Consider the following 16,397-nt stretch of genomic DNA (forward strand, 5'->3'; position numbering starts at 1 on the left):
TCGAGCGGCCAATGAGGCGTCTAGGTATTTTTTTTTTTTTTTTTTTATTGCTCAATTTACATAACAAGACGGGGAACCATCTAGGTAATTATATGTCTACGATTTGGATTGTGCATATATCCATAATGCTGTGCGGGGATGACGTCACGTGATCCGTCAAAAACCGTGTCCTGATCATATTGCACTTCAAAACAAATTAGATTTTCATTTTGTACAAATATAAGATTAAGACTATTTTTATGTCCCTTGGGATTTTTAGATTTGTATTTATTGTTGTATTTGCATTGCATTATTTCTTTCATAATTTCATGACAAATAAGCACCTTTTACTCCCAACTTCTCTCTTACATACAGAAACACAGCATTCTCACGACCATGAAAATTATACATGGGCGTGTGTGTGTGTGCGTATATATATTTTAATTTTAAAACTATATGAGCTGTAAAACTTTCTTATGGAGAACACGGTTTTATTTTTATTATTAAATTGCACAATTGCACTGCTTTATTATTATAATTTTTTTTAAGTACACCTGTATTGTTTTATAAGCCCTTTTATCAATAATTTCATTCAATAATTAAATATAATTAAGTTATATATAATTAAATATTATCTATCTATCTTTATATATACACACACACACACCAAAAATATGTAATACGATCCTTTTGAGAGGCTGCTTGTGATCACCATTTACATTAAATATACAAAACATTTAGATTTTTTCTTGGTTAAAACACTAAAAAACATGTAACAAATACTCATGGCTCATTTGGCTCAGTATAAATGTGCAGCATTGTGTCTCACTACAAATAAAACACATCTGCTGTGAGTTTGAGAGGCATCTAATGGAGACATCATTCAGACAGTACTGTATGTCCATGTGTGTCACTGGTTTGGTCTGCAGTGCTGCTGGTAGGAGTTTATATGTCATGATGTTGTCATCTCAATGGTGTGTGTGAGTGTGTGTCAGCTGGACTGAGGATCTGCAGAGTTCACTGGTGTCTCCAGTCCGACTCTCTTCAGCGATTCTTCATACTTCCTCTTCCCTATAGTCACTATGTCCTTTACTTCCTCTGCCAAGTCCCGCCTTCCACTGTCCTCCAGTGCTTTCATCAGCCGTTCCACTGCCCCTGGCCCCGCCCCCTGCTGCCCTCTCGCCCAATGAAAGAGCATCGCCATCACCTGGGTCCCAAAGTTATCCCTGACAAAACAAACGCAAGGAGATGCCAATTAAATTTTTTTATTTTTACTATTACTACTAATGCCACTATTACTGTTACTAAACTGGTCTGTCTCCCGTTACTGTACATTTTTGTCAAAATTAAAGTATATAGAAATATATTGAACAAAATAAAAAAATAATTAAATCAATACTTGTTAGATAACAAAATTACTAAATAATATCTAATGCAATTTTGCAATAAATAAATACAATCTAAATTAAACATGAGTCTAAATATCACATTTTTTTATTGATTTCATAACAAAAAAAATGGATTCTTATAAGGGTCATTATCATTAAATAAAACTCATAAAAACATTTAATTACTTGAAATAAAATAAACAATAATAGAAATTAAAATTACATTTAATACAAATTTTCAACTAATTTTCAGATAGTTGCCCAAGAAACATTTCTCATTTTGATGTAGTCAAATCAAATAACTAAAACATTTAATAAATGTATTAAATATATAGTACACAAGTGTATGTATGTATGTTTGTGTGTGTGTGTGTGTATATATATATATATAGAAACAAAAACAACAAAATTATTAAAATGTTAGTTAAAATGAAAAATTATTAAATATAAAAATAAAACCTAATTTCAAATATTATAACAATAATAGTATCTCAAAACTACTAAAATAAACAATCTGAAAGAATGAGAATTGGGGATAAAATGTCTTAAATAAAAAATAAAATAAAATGCAAGCCTAAATTAGTAAGGCATAACATTATTAATGTAAAATAATAAAAAAATGGCATAAAATATGCTTTGAAATGAAAAATTATCAGAAATGTCCTTGAAATAAACCCATGCATATTTTGACTGACATGCTTTGTATTTTATATAATTGCAACATTTTAAAACTTTTTTAGTTTCTCATAATTTATTCAGCTATATTGCTCCTTAATAGAACAGATTTATTGAAGTGTAACTTGAACTAAGAGACACTGGGGTTTCAGACGAACAGACTCCAGAACAGGACGTGGAGGGCTTGACAAACTGAGCGTGAATGATGTGTGTGAGTGTGTACCGTCTCCTGCAGTGTCCCAGATGGCTGAGCCATCAACACAAAACACTCAGATTCCCCTCATAAAACCACTGCTGTCTTCATTTCTTCCCTCATCACTCACTGACACACTGCCTCTCTCTCTATGTAAGCATTTCCCAAAAATTATAAGCCATTTTACACCATCTGTGATGTAAAATCTGATCTTAAATGGATAGTTGCTGGTCCCCATTTGAGTTCCATAGTATATAGAAAAAAATACTGTGCAAGTCAGTGGGGACCAGCAACTGAATGTGAACTATCCCTTTAAGATGTTTGTTTCTGTTATTAAAAGCTCTTGAAAATGAATGAGGTCACACTGATCTGGCTTGAAAATAAATCCTAACATTCAATGAGTCAGTATTCAGAAATAGGGAATGCTAGGAGATGCGATAAATGTGAATACCGTAACAACCTATTCTGGTGGAAAAAAAAGGTATAATGCAGTTTATGTCTAATCTGCCACATCATTGCATGCCACATGATTTGTGGATGTGGAGATCACATGTGTTGTATAATCTGTATTAAATCAGTCCTGTGATTAAAGTAGACTGAATGTGCTGTAGGGCTCTCAGTCCTGATTAACAGCGCCATCTGCTGGCTGTGACCGGATGCCCACCTGTGCTGGTTTCGGATGCGTTCCAGCTGCTCGTAGCTGATGCCCAGGTTGATGCCGATGTTCTGCCACTCTTGGTTGATGCGTAAGGAGATGGACAGCAGGTTGGTCTCTGTCAGGTAGCCGCTCTCTGGGTCGCCCAGGTTCAGCTCGCCGGAGATGCTCCCATCATAGTCTGCATTCTGTGTGTGCATAAGATACAACAATACTTATTCATCTGGCACAGGTTACATTATAGACTGAAATGCTGCACAAAATTAAATAAATATGTGATTTCGAGTTGAAATATTGTGCATGGGCTGTGTTCCGAACAATAGTGTCTACATAGGCAGCATCCAAACCTATTAAGTAGCTGATTTAAAATAGTATAGTCATTTATAACAGACATTCCACACAATTTAGACACGTGAAACCTGACAATACTGAAACATTAGCAGGCTGCTAATAAGCACTTTTAATTTGTGCATTTTTATTGGAACTATTATCTGTGAATACTTACATATACTGAATGAATACTTAATAGAGCATATGCGTATATAATAATACAAATATACTTTGTAATACTTTTATAATATTTTTAAATATGCATTTATATTATCGCATAATATGAATTATTGCATATAAAATATCACTTTAATTATAAATAATGACACATGCACACAATATTTTGTGTGTGTGTGTATATATATATATATATATATATATATATATATATATATATATATATATATATATATATATATATATATATACAGTACAGACCAAAAGTTTGGAAACATTACTATTTTTAAGGTTTTGAAAGAGTTTTCTTCTGCTCATCAAGCCTGCATTTATTTGATCAAAAATACAGAAAAAAAATTTAATATTGTGAAATATTATTACAACATAAAATAATTGTTTTTAAATGTATTATACTTTAAATGATCATTTATTTCTGTGATGCAAAGCTGAATTTTTAGGATCATTATCACATGATCCTTTAGAAATCATTCTAATATGATGATTCATTATCAAAGCTGGAAACAGTTCTGCTGCTTAATATTATTTCAGAACATGTGATACTTTTTTAGGATACTTTGATGAAAAAAAGAAGCTATGTTTTTAAAATATAAATATTTTGTAATAACAATATACACTACTGGTCAGTAATTTGGGGTCAGTAATTTTTTTTTTCTTTCTTCTTTTTAAATAAAATCAATACTTTTGTTCAGCAAGGATGTGTTAAATTGATAAAAAGTGATAGTAAAGAAAATATATATATATTTTTTTTTTTATAAATGCAGTTCTTTTTAACTTTTATTGATCAAATATATTAGACAGCAGAACTGTTTCCAACACTCATAATAAATCAGAATATTAGAATGATTTCTAAATGATCATGTGATAGACTGGATGTTACATGTGACACTGAAGACTGGAGGAATGATGCTGAAAATTCAGCTTTGCATCACAGGAATAAATTATTTTTTTAAAGTATATTCAAATAGAAAACTATTATTTTAAGTTGTAATAATATTTCACAATATTACTGTTTTTTCTGTATTTTTGATCAAATAAATGCAGGCTGGATGATGGGCAGAAGAAACCTCTTTCAAAAACATTAAAAATAGTAATGTTTCCAAACTTTTGGTCTGTACTGTGTATATACTGAAACACACAAAAATATATACACGTCACTCCATTTTATATAGTAATATAATAATAATAATATATTAAACTACAAATAGATTTATAGATGTATTTATGTAATTCTTCATATATTATTAAATATAATTTTAAATATATTATTCATGTAAATATTTAAGCATACATTTTCACTAGGCATTGCATCCTATAATACTTAGTAAATATATTTTTAAATGTATATTTTTGCTGAGCATTACACTTCGGCTCAAGTCTTACGAGCGATATCTTATAATAAACAATACAGCATTGTGGGGACAGAGAGGAATGATTTTCTCACAGGAATCCGGAGAGGAAGCGTCGCCATCCACTGGTCGTCATGACCTTTTCTCTTCCTCGCCACTTCCTCTGGAAGATCACCGGGCACTTCACCGCGGTAAAATGACACCTAGAAGGACGCACATGTTATTACATCACTTCTGGGCTGATTCAACAGCTATGACCCCGTGTCCCGTCTCACCTGTCCTCTCACGGTGCCCTGCTGTGGCTGGGTCGGGCACACGTGCACCTCTTTAATGTTCTTCAGGTGAGAGTAAAAGGTGAACGAGAGTCTGCCATCTTTACAGTCCGGACGGTCTGAGAGAAACACATTCCACCAAAAAAACTCGAGCTATTACTGTGATTTATAGCAGGCTGTAGGCTGTTTTATGCTTTATGTGTGTGTGTGTCCACCTGCGCTGATATCAATGCCTCTCTCGAAACCAGCAAAAAACTGCTCTCCCTCCAGCAGGACGCACAACTCCGACGGCTGAGGACCTTCATACTGCTCCGACAGAGACGCCAACCTGCTCTCCGCCTAAAAATACAGACGAGAAGAAGTCCTCCGTCAATATACAGAGCTTATACCAGTGAATAAGTGCATAGGTTGACTTCCACCTGGAATATGAATATTACATCAACACACACACACACACACACACACACACTCACCTTGTCTGATGGCAAACACTGCAGCAGAACCTGCTCTGGGTCGTTTTTTTTCTGTAGCGCCAGGAATCGAATCCGAAACTGTTTCAAACGATGATACATCTTCCTGACGATACCACTAACACACCTGTGAGTGGTGTACCACAACCAGTACCTGAACACACACACACACACACATATATAACAGACTGATGGGTTCACGCTTGTGTGTGTGTTTACAGACGCTCACCATGAGAAGTGTGTGATGGAGAAGACGGCGTAGATGTGCGTGACGTAAAGCGACACCTGAGCGGTGATGTCAGTCCAGGTGTGGGTCGTGGGGTCGCCGTGCATCAGGTGCAAACGGGACATGTCCACCATGTGTCCTGAACACACACAGACAGGAATCTGAGGTACACTCATATTACTACTCATACTATACCATACCAATCCTTCTAGTTTTGTAGTATGTGAACTGTGCACATTTTCACACCAGGTAATACTGTATCCCATGACTTGAGCTTCTGTTTTCAGAGAATAAATTATGACAAACGTTATCAACTGCATTTTTTTTTTAATTGGACACCATGTGCTGAATTAAACATGAGATGTAGTGAGGTCATGTGACAACATTGGCATTTTTACACACAAACCGGTTTCAAAATTATATATAAAAAGCAGTTTCACATGCTACTTTAAAAAAAAAAAAGGCAATATAAAGTATATGCATAAAGTGTGATATGCAGTATTATTTTTACAAAATAAAAGTTGGAGGATTTCAAATGGTAAAAGCTTGAGGTTTTTAAAATTTTAAAATGAAGAGTATTATAAAAGTATTTTGTATTCTTGTAATGTATAATTACAATATTGTTATACATTATATATATATATATATATATATATAAAAATTACAAACATATTCCTTCAAAATTGTAATTAACAGTAATATATACTTGATTTTTATATTTAGAGTCGAATCATGATAATTATTATTACTATCATCGTCATTATTATTATTATTGTCATTTAGTTTCATTCTTAAAACCGTAGTGTGAATATAGTGTGAACTGAGACACTTTTACATTTAAAAAGAGGTTTAAGCACAGCTACATATAAAATATTAAATATTTTATCTATTAATTTTCACTTCATGTGACCATTAACCAACATCTGAAAGCATGCAAATGTGCTGTTAAATGATTGAAAATAAACTTGAAATCTTAGGGTATTTTAAATAAATATTTTTATCTAAGATCTGACAAAAAAAAAGAATCCCTGCATTACATAAAAATTCAAAGTATGTGGCATTTATTCTAAAATAAAGAAAAAGTCAGGTTTATGTGACAAGTTATCTAAACAAGTTTAAGATCAGCTTGGTTTTACAATAAAACGGTTTCCTAGAAAGAAGTGAAGAGTTAATGTGATGCAATACCAGTCACTCCAGGAGGAAGAGGAATCTGCACTGTGATTGGCTGAAGGAAATGCATGCTGGGAGTTTGAGAGAGGCACAGCAGTGGACTGGCACTCGCATGAGGGTCTCCAGTCAGGTCCTGTACCTCAGACAGAACCACCTGCAGGACCTGAGGACAAAATAAATTAAATTAATAAAAAAATATATATATATTAATAAAAATATATAAATGTAGGGAAATAAAATAAGCATTAATTAAAGCTAAAATATTATAAATAATATTATATAAATATATTTTATTTCAGCTAAGTGACATTTCTTAATTTTATTTAGTTTGAAGTACTAACATGAACTAAAATTGAATAAAAACTATAAAAAAAAACATAAAATAATAAAAATGGCAAAAACAAATTTACTTCCATTAAAATAACATTTACTTTACTAAAAAATACAAATGAAAACAGAAAATCTAAAAAATTAAATCTAATTCAAAGTATTAATAAATATAATAGTATATCTGTGGTACTGCGATAACACAGATTCATAGACCGCGTGTACATTTTAACATTTTGAAGATGCATTTACTAAATACCTTACAAAATAAATTATAACCTTTATTTTATTTAATTCATAACCTTTTCCGTCTCATTGCTTTTTTGGCCACTATGTAAAAATAATAATCACACTGCATGGAAAAAATTAAAACAGCACGATAATAATGTTTTAATGACACAAACTGTTTAGTTTATATATGCACAGACCTGCATTGTGACTGTACGTGTCTCTGCTGTGCACTCTGGAGGGAAAGTAATTTTGATCCCCGGGTCGAATTGAGACACAAGCAGCGCCCCCTCTGGAGACACAGAGCAACTGTCCAGGAACGGACGAGAGACGGCCACAAACCAGGAGAACTGAGACACACTGCAGCAGGCCAACTGCAAACACAGATGATAATACATATATATGAGTGTGCATTAATGCCCTCAGGATGGTTTACAGGGTTTGGACTGAGAGGGATCTGATTGGCTCACCCGTGCTGGGCGTCCTCCAGGCCTGCAGCTGTGTTTCTCACTTCCCCTTCTGGTCAGGGTTGGTAGTGTCGACCAAGACTGACCATCAAACCTGCGAACCTCAACATCACCTTTCCGTGTTTTGTGATATGGAATACACACCTCTACTGGCTAAAAAACAGTGACACAGAGAAATATTATTGTATCTTTTATTTAAAATATATATTTATTGTATTATTTGTACATTATAAAAATTCTTCTTTCACTCTATAAGCTACTTTTGCCCCACTTAAAAAATATACTTTATTAATATTCATATATTTAATTATAATCATTAAATTTATTATTAGGAAAAACGATAACAACAACCTCCTCAAATGTGGCTCCGTGTGGGCGGAGCTCCAGCTGTCGACTCAAAAGGACGTCGTGCTCCTCTAGCCACACCCACTTTCTGTCTGGTCTCCTCTCTGCCCACTGGAGCTGTGTGACTGCGTTTACGCATCTCCGTGGAAACAAGAGCTCCGCCCCTCCAGGAAGGAACACGTGACAACCAGCAGATGATACTTGAAAACTGAAAGGCAGAGAAGAGTTAAGATGTTTCCCAAATGACGCACTATACACTATGCACTCATACACTATGCACTCTTACACTATGCACTCATACACTATGCACTCATACACTATGCACTCATCTCTTCGTAAGATTAATGTATTTTGTACACTGTCCCTGACAAATAAACTGAAACTGAAACTCATACACTATGCACTCTTACACTATGCACTCTTACACTATGCACTCTTACACTATGCACTCTTACACTACGAACTCATACACTACGCACTCATACACTACGCACTCTTACACTATGCACTCATACACTACGCACTCATACACTACGCACTCATACAATATGCACTCATACACTACGCACTCATACAATATGCACTTCTACACTATGCACTCATACACTATGCACTCATACACTATGCACTCATACACTACGCACTCATACACTATGCACTCTTACACTATGCACTCTTACACTATGCACTCATACACTATGCACTCATACACTATGCACTCATACACTACGCACTCATACAATATGCACTTCTACACTATGCACTCATACACTATGCACTCATACACTATGCACTCATACACTACGCACTCATACACTATGCACTCTTACACTATGCACTCTTACACTATGCACTCATACACTATGCACTCATACACTATGCACTCATACACTACGCACTCATACAATATGCACTTCTACACTATGCACTCATACACTATGCACTCTTACACTATGCACTCTTACACTATGCACTCATACACTATGCACTCTTACACTATGCACTCATACACTATGCACTTCTACACTATGCACTCATACACTATGCACTTCTACACTATGCACTCATACACTATGCACTCATCTCTTCGTAAGATTAATGTATTTTGTACATTGTCCCTGACAAATAAACTGAAACTGAAACTCATACACTATGCTCATACACTATGCACTCATACACTATGCACTCATACACTGTACTTATGCACTATGTACTCAAAGACTTAGGGCTGGGTATTGTTCAAAATCTTCCGATCCGGTGCCAATTCTGATACCTCAGTTTCGATACCGGTTCCGAACGATACTTTTTTCGATACCATATGTTTTAAAATCCATTTCAACATCAACACATACAAAAAACACAAATACATTAAACACAAAACTTTTATTTTTCACCTTAATTAAAACAAATTAAACAAATAAAAAAAACAGCAGCTGTTCTAGTGCGCGATACATGCTCATCAAGACACAAACATTCTTCTAGAACTCACACTTTGCATTCAGTTAACAGATCCATACGAATCATGCATGAAATAGAAGTTTATAAACTCAAACGATAGCTTTATGTGCTTTACAGATGAACTTGAAGTCTTTATTCATTTGAGATGTTCAATAATAGATAATCTTTGGCTCAGTATTCAATCTTTTAAAATAATAATTTATTTTGTTTAACGAAACCAGCGTGGAAACCAGTGTTTCACAAACTGGATAGATCTGAGGTGCAGGGCTCGCAAAATCGCTATCCTGACGTCCCGGGGCTATTGTGTTTTCCAGTCGGATGTGCTATCGTGAATAGTGATGTAAAATTCCTAACTTGATTCGCGTTGTTCACTCGCTTGAAGGGGTGAAACAGATCGTAGCTGATTGTTTGCACTTGTTTCTAAATCTTGCTGATTCAAGCGTTTTAAACAATTTGCGCGCGTTCGGAGCTTGCGCTCACTCATTCAAAGCATGCGCTGAAGGCAGCATTTCAGATGATGCGCATACAGAGAATGAATTCATCTTTTGCGTATCGTAACTTCTGAATGGACACATACACACACAATTATATCAAAATAACTGTCTCTGTAAGTATTCTCGTAAACACAGTCGGTTATGTTTTAAGTGAACGTATTCAGTGGCCTGCTGCTTAGAGAAATTCGCTGTACCGGATAAATCTGTTTCTCTCTCTCTGTTTTTTAGACAACGTGAAAGGGGTGTGTTTCAAGATATGGAGTAGACCAAACTAAACAGGGAGGGAGTGCAAAACACTCATCCAAACAAATGCTTCATTAAATTGCTGGTATTGCCGGCTTTGGTTGCAATACTCTTATCGCATAGGTTGCACTTTGCTGACTCGGCATCCACTTTTATAAAGTGTAACCACACTTTAGACCTCTTTGGCATTGTAAAACGGAAACTTTTTGAGAAAAAACAACTACACTTGTGTGACTGCGAGTATCTTCAGAAATCCTCCCCATCACGTGGTGGTGGACAGCAAATCACGGCGAATTTAGGTCCTTACATGCACGTATGCTACAAGCTCACACAGACACAGCTGCTTGGCTTTTGGAACCGAAAGATAAAAAATGTTTAGATACTCATAGTATCGAAGTTTTTCGTTCGATACCATAAAGGAATCGAAGTTCGGTACCCAGCCCTACAAAGACTATGTACTTTCTCACTCATAATAGGAGTCTGATAGCCACTCCCCCTTCGTTACGTAATTAAAGCTGCGACAGTGGAATGCATGAAGTGTCTAAAATTCCACACTTATGAATGCACTTGTGAATGCACTACTTGCACTATTTATACTAAAAAAAAAGTCATAAAATAGTGCATAAGTATGTGATTTGGGACGCACCTTTACATTTGAAACTAGCATTAGAGATGTATACTGCATTATAATTTTAAAAAATATTTTTTTTTATTAATTCTGCATACAATTTTTTTTGTAATAGTAATAAGTTTATATTTTTAATAATATTTTTCTTGCGCAAAGATGCACTCAAATTGAAAAAATAAATAAAAAATCCAGAAAAAAAAAACAATGGTTTCCAAAAAAATATGAACATGCACAACAGATAATGATAATAATAAGAAATATTTCTTGAGCAGCAAATCAGCATATTATCATGATTTCTGAAGATCATGTGACACTGAAGACTGATTACTGGAGTAATGATGCTGAAAATACAGCTGCACATCACAAAAATAAATTATATTTTAAAATATATTAAAATAGAAAACAGTTATTTTAAAATGTAATAATATTTCACAATATTAGTGTTTTTAAAACATCTTTCAAGAACATTAAAACCGCCCCCAAAATGTATAATGTAGGGCTCACTTCACCTGTTTTGACCAAATCCGAGGTGCAACTCTGGGATCTCTGATTCTTCCAGAACTATAAAGCACAAACACTGTCATTGGGATCAAACAGGCTTAGCTTGCTCAGGTTTCATCCATCATTATGCATTAAAAGTCTTGTATTTGTTTGATAAAAATGTCATTCTAATAATGCAATGTAAACTAGAGTAAAGCAGCAGCACCTGGGGTGATGTGGGCGATCGGTGGGGGTGTCAGCGGTCGGCCCAGCGGGTTGTTCCTCGTGTCGATTTTATCGAGCAGTGGGAGGGAGTGCAAACATTCAGGAACAGTCCTCAGATCATTACTCTGGATTACTAGCTGCCTCAGAGAGCGGAGAGACCCTGACAGAGAGATCAGACATCAGAAGACAGTGTCACAGATACTAGACTTCCCTTTCAAAAGCTGAAATCTCATTTGGAAATACTTGTTTCTACTGTAGTTCGCAAAGTATAAAACTAGTTTTTGACACAAAGATGGCATCATTTAAGGCAGTAGACTTTTCAGGACAGATTTGCGTCTTGTGTTTATTTAGCTATAGTTTGAGGATAAAATTGTATAACTAAATCTGCCAAAACCTCGCTTTGCAGATATCTAGGAACAGGAAAATTGTTTTATACTTTACATAAAATAAACAACTTTAATATATTTTATTCTAAGTACCTAAAAATCTTGAATGTATCTATTTGTATATAAATTATGTTTATCATATCTGTTTATTATAATTTATTAATTTTTAATTTATCAAATACGTTTTCTAAAGTTTTTTTTTTTTTACCATACTCGACATGCAAATATCCTTAGATGCGATTAAATATTAAATACTATTAAAATGATTATCAAATGTTTATTTACCTATTTTTTTTAAGAGTATTTGTACTATTCTTCTCTTAAAAATAGCCTTAGATGTTAACATGGCATAAAACAACTAGGTAAACAAATTATTAGTCTGTATTATTTTGCTTTGCTTGTTATCTATTTGTTTTATATAAAACAATTAAAGCCTATCTCATGTCCTCATTTAACGAGACAGACAGTAGTAAAGCCTAACATTTAGATTTTTTGTTTTTGTTTTTTTGTGGAAACTGTCAAAATGCAGGGCAGTGTTTAGGGGTAAAATACAGTCTGTCCACTATAAAATATATTATATATATGGAAAGTCCTCATAAAACATCTGTGTGTGTGTGTTCTTCACCCAGAGTCTCTGGCAGCGCTCTGAGCCTGTTGTTTGACAGCTCCAGTTTTTGTAAGTCCTGCAGTTGGCCGAGTTCATCTGGAAGTCTCTCTAGCTGGTTGAAGGACACGTCCAGCTCCTCCAGCCTGCAGAGGAGGCCCAGACCCCGGGGCAGATCCACCAGCCTGTTCCCCAGCACACTGACCCGTCGCAGGGACACCAGCGCTCCCAGACCCTCCGGGAGACCCAGCAGACGATTATGACACAGCAGCAGCTCCGAGAGACGAGAGAGAGACAGGAGACAGGGAGGAAGAGAGGAGAGACGGTTGAAGGAGAGATCCAGGTGAACGAGGAGAGACAGAGAGCAGACAGAGTCAGGGAGAGAGGAGAGGAGGCCGGGGAGAGGGTCACCCTGAGGGTCATAGAAACGATGTCCTTCAGACAGAGACGTGTACAGAGAGAGAATATAAACACATGAAACACGTTAGACAGATCATAAACATAACAAAAACACATAAAGAAGGATGGATGGATGGATGAATGGATGGGTGATAGACAGATAGATGATGGATGGAAGGATGGATGGATGGATGGATGGACGGATGATGGACAGACGATGGATGGATGGTGGATGGATGGATGAATGGATGGATGATAGACAGATAGATAGATGATGGATGGATGAATGGATGGATGATAGACAGATAGATAGATGATGGAGGGATGGATGATAGATAGATAGATAGATTATGGATGGATGGATGGATGGATGAATGGATGGATGATAGACAGATAGATAGATGATGGATGGATGGAAGGATGATAGACAGATAGATAGATGATGGATGGATGGATGGATGGATGATGCATGGATGGATGAATGGGTGGGCAAATGATGGATGGATGGATGGACAGATGATGGATAGATGATGGATGGAAGGATGGACGGATGGATGATAGATAGATAGATAGATAGATAGATAGATAGATAGATAGATAGATGGATGGATGGATGGATGGATGATAGACAGATAGATAGATGATGGATGGATGGATGGACGGATGATGCATGGATGGATGGATGGATGATGCATGGATGGATGAATGGATGGACGGATGATGCATGGATGGATGGATGGATGGATGGATGGATGGACGGATGATAGATGGATGGATGGATGGACGGATGATAGATAGATGATGGATGGAGGGATGGATGGAAGGAAGGAAGGATGGATGGATGGATAGATAGATAGATAGATAGATAGATGGATGGATGGATGGAGAATGGATGGATAGATGGTGGATGGATGGATGATGGATGGATGGATTGTGGATGGATGGACGGACGGACAGATAGATAGATACATAGGTGTGTGTGTGTGTGTGTGTGTGTGTGTGTGTGTGTGTGTGTGTACCTCTGATAGTCAGAGAGCGCAGGTGTGTGAGTCGGGGCAGGACACTCAGTGCTCTCTCTAGCGCCCCCTCATCCTCGGATCCCAGTCTGAGGTACTGCAGGCCTCTCATCCGCTCCTGAGCACACTCCCAGAACACAGGGAGAACCCCTCCACCGCCCCGATACACGTCCAGAACCAGCCGGCCCTCTGCCAGCACCCCATCCAGCTCCACAGACGGAGGAAGAGGAGGAGAGAGACAGAGCAGAGATGAAGAAGAGGACGAAAAGATGGACGGAGCCCAGTTATCCGTATGGTCAGAGGAAAGAGAGAATCCTAAAGGTGGACTTTCTTCCAACTGTGAGTTCCCACAGGAACCTGGTAACACTTCTGTCTCCATCATCGCTCCTCTTTCAGCTTGAAAACCATCGATATCTCCTCCTTCTTCTCTTTCTCCAAGATTTGTGGCCAGCCACACTTTCTCCTCTGCCTGTTCATCCTCTTCTCTCTCCATCTATTCCCTTTTCTTTTCTTCAGCCCCTCCTACAAACAACATATAGTGAAAAGAATTGAGCGATGAATCTGGCACCTCTGTCTCCATCTTTCCATCACCGCGGTGGGGTCACATCTCTAGACTGGCCAGCCATGTTCAGGCAAGCCCCTGCACTGGAGAGACAAAACATCAGTCGGAGAGAAAGAAAGGTGTTAATTGGAAAGACTCAGAATCTATAAAACCATAACAATGAACTGCACAGTGAGAAAAACTCAAGATCAGCACCTGAGCATCACCACTACTGAAAAATTAGTTACCTTTCAAAAAATCTGTTAATTAATATTAAACATAATTATTAAATATCATATATATATATATATATATATATATATATATATATATATATATATATATATATATAGGGTTAGGGGAATATAAATTATAGTATAAATTATAATTAATATATAAATTATAATTAATTATTAAAATAAATATTAAATAATAATAACATATATATATATATATATATATATATATATATATATATATATATATATAATTATAATTAATTGAATATTTTTTTTATTTACATTTTATCAGTTTTATCTACATTCCATCTACATAAACAGTGTGTGTGTATATGTATATGTAAGTGAGTTGTGTGTACATTGACTAAATATACTAACTATTAATAATTATAATAAAAAATTATGCTTTTATATTTTTTAAGTATATATATATTTTTATAATTAAAATAGTATAATTAATGAAATGTATTTATATATCTAGATATATAATATCTAAAAAATATCTATAAATATCTATATAATATAAAAAAACCATTTCTAATGTCTTAAATTTCTAATAAAATATATATCAAATATTTCTAATAGAATAATGCCTGCAAATTGCTGCTGTTTAAATGTTATTTACATAAACAGTGTGTATGTATGTGTACGTGAGTTGTGTTTACATGTTTACATACTTAAATTACAGCGTATTATTGCACATTTAATTTCAGTGTGTACTTTATTACTCACAGCCATTTTACTCATAGACTTTATAAGCTAACTTTATCATTTAATGACAGAGGTGGATAATACCAAAATATTGCATTTAGCAACAATAACTGCATGCATTATCTAACTGTTTTAAAGCTAACTATATTTACCATGGTAAATCACTGTAAAGGCATCATTCTCATTTATTCCATTGTGGCTAAAAGTAAATCACAGCTGAATTCAAGTGTGTAACAACATTTACTAGTGCTGGGAAAAGACTCCACTGAGCTTTTATACAGAATAATAAGTTATATATGATCTTAACCAGTACACAAACTGACTGAATGATAAACACTTACACTGCTGCTCATTCCTAATGCACGTGACGGCGTCTGTAGCGTTTAAGACTTATATAAAACGATTTCTATAAAACTAATACGTAAAGAACCAAACTGTCTTCTTTATTTGATTTGTTAAATATAATAAGTTTACTTCCGTGTTCACGCACATGTCTCGTGTTGACATTCACCGCGGTACTTTGAGCAAAAGGCGGGAGGAGATCTCTTAAAGACACAGTGACACTTTACTTTTAAGTACACTTAAAAAGCATGTTAATATAATATAATGTGACCACCCTACATATAGTTTGGGTCACAAATCAAATTTTGATTTTTACACATTACTTTCTATTTACATGTATGTATATATATATACGTTTTATT

The 16,397-nt window shown here is 35.3% G+C and overlaps 1 protein-coding gene across 1 annotated transcript; it reads right to left on the reverse strand.

Annotated features, from left to right (window-relative positions):
* Positions 1 to 658: 658 nt before the first annotated feature.
* LOC113060310 (p53-induced death domain-containing protein 1-like) lies at positions 659 to 14,695 on the reverse strand. The gene is made up of 15 exons (XM_026229181.1): positions 14,206 to 14,695; positions 12,809 to 13,222; positions 11,799 to 11,957; positions 11,602 to 11,653; positions 8,276 to 8,477; positions 7,928 to 8,077; positions 7,658 to 7,831; positions 6,918 to 7,065; positions 5,736 to 5,871; positions 5,510 to 5,660; positions 5,252 to 5,375; positions 5,040 to 5,155; positions 4,860 to 4,967; positions 2,900 to 3,078; positions 659 to 1,205 (listed from the first exon to the last, which is right to left on the reverse strand). Exons 1-15 carry the CDS (start codon positions 14,693 to 14,695, stop codon positions 971 to 973), a joined length of 2,838 nt encoding a protein of 945 aa, XP_026084966.1. The 3' UTR covers positions 659 to 970.
* Positions 14,696 to 16,397: the final 1,702 nt, after the last annotated feature.

This window comes from Carassius auratus, chromosome 42 (assembly GCF_003368295.1).
Source record: "Carassius auratus strain Wakin chromosome 42, ASM336829v1, whole genome shotgun sequence".
Lineage (NCBI taxonomy): Eukaryota > Metazoa > Chordata > Actinopteri > Cypriniformes > Cyprinidae > Carassius > Carassius auratus.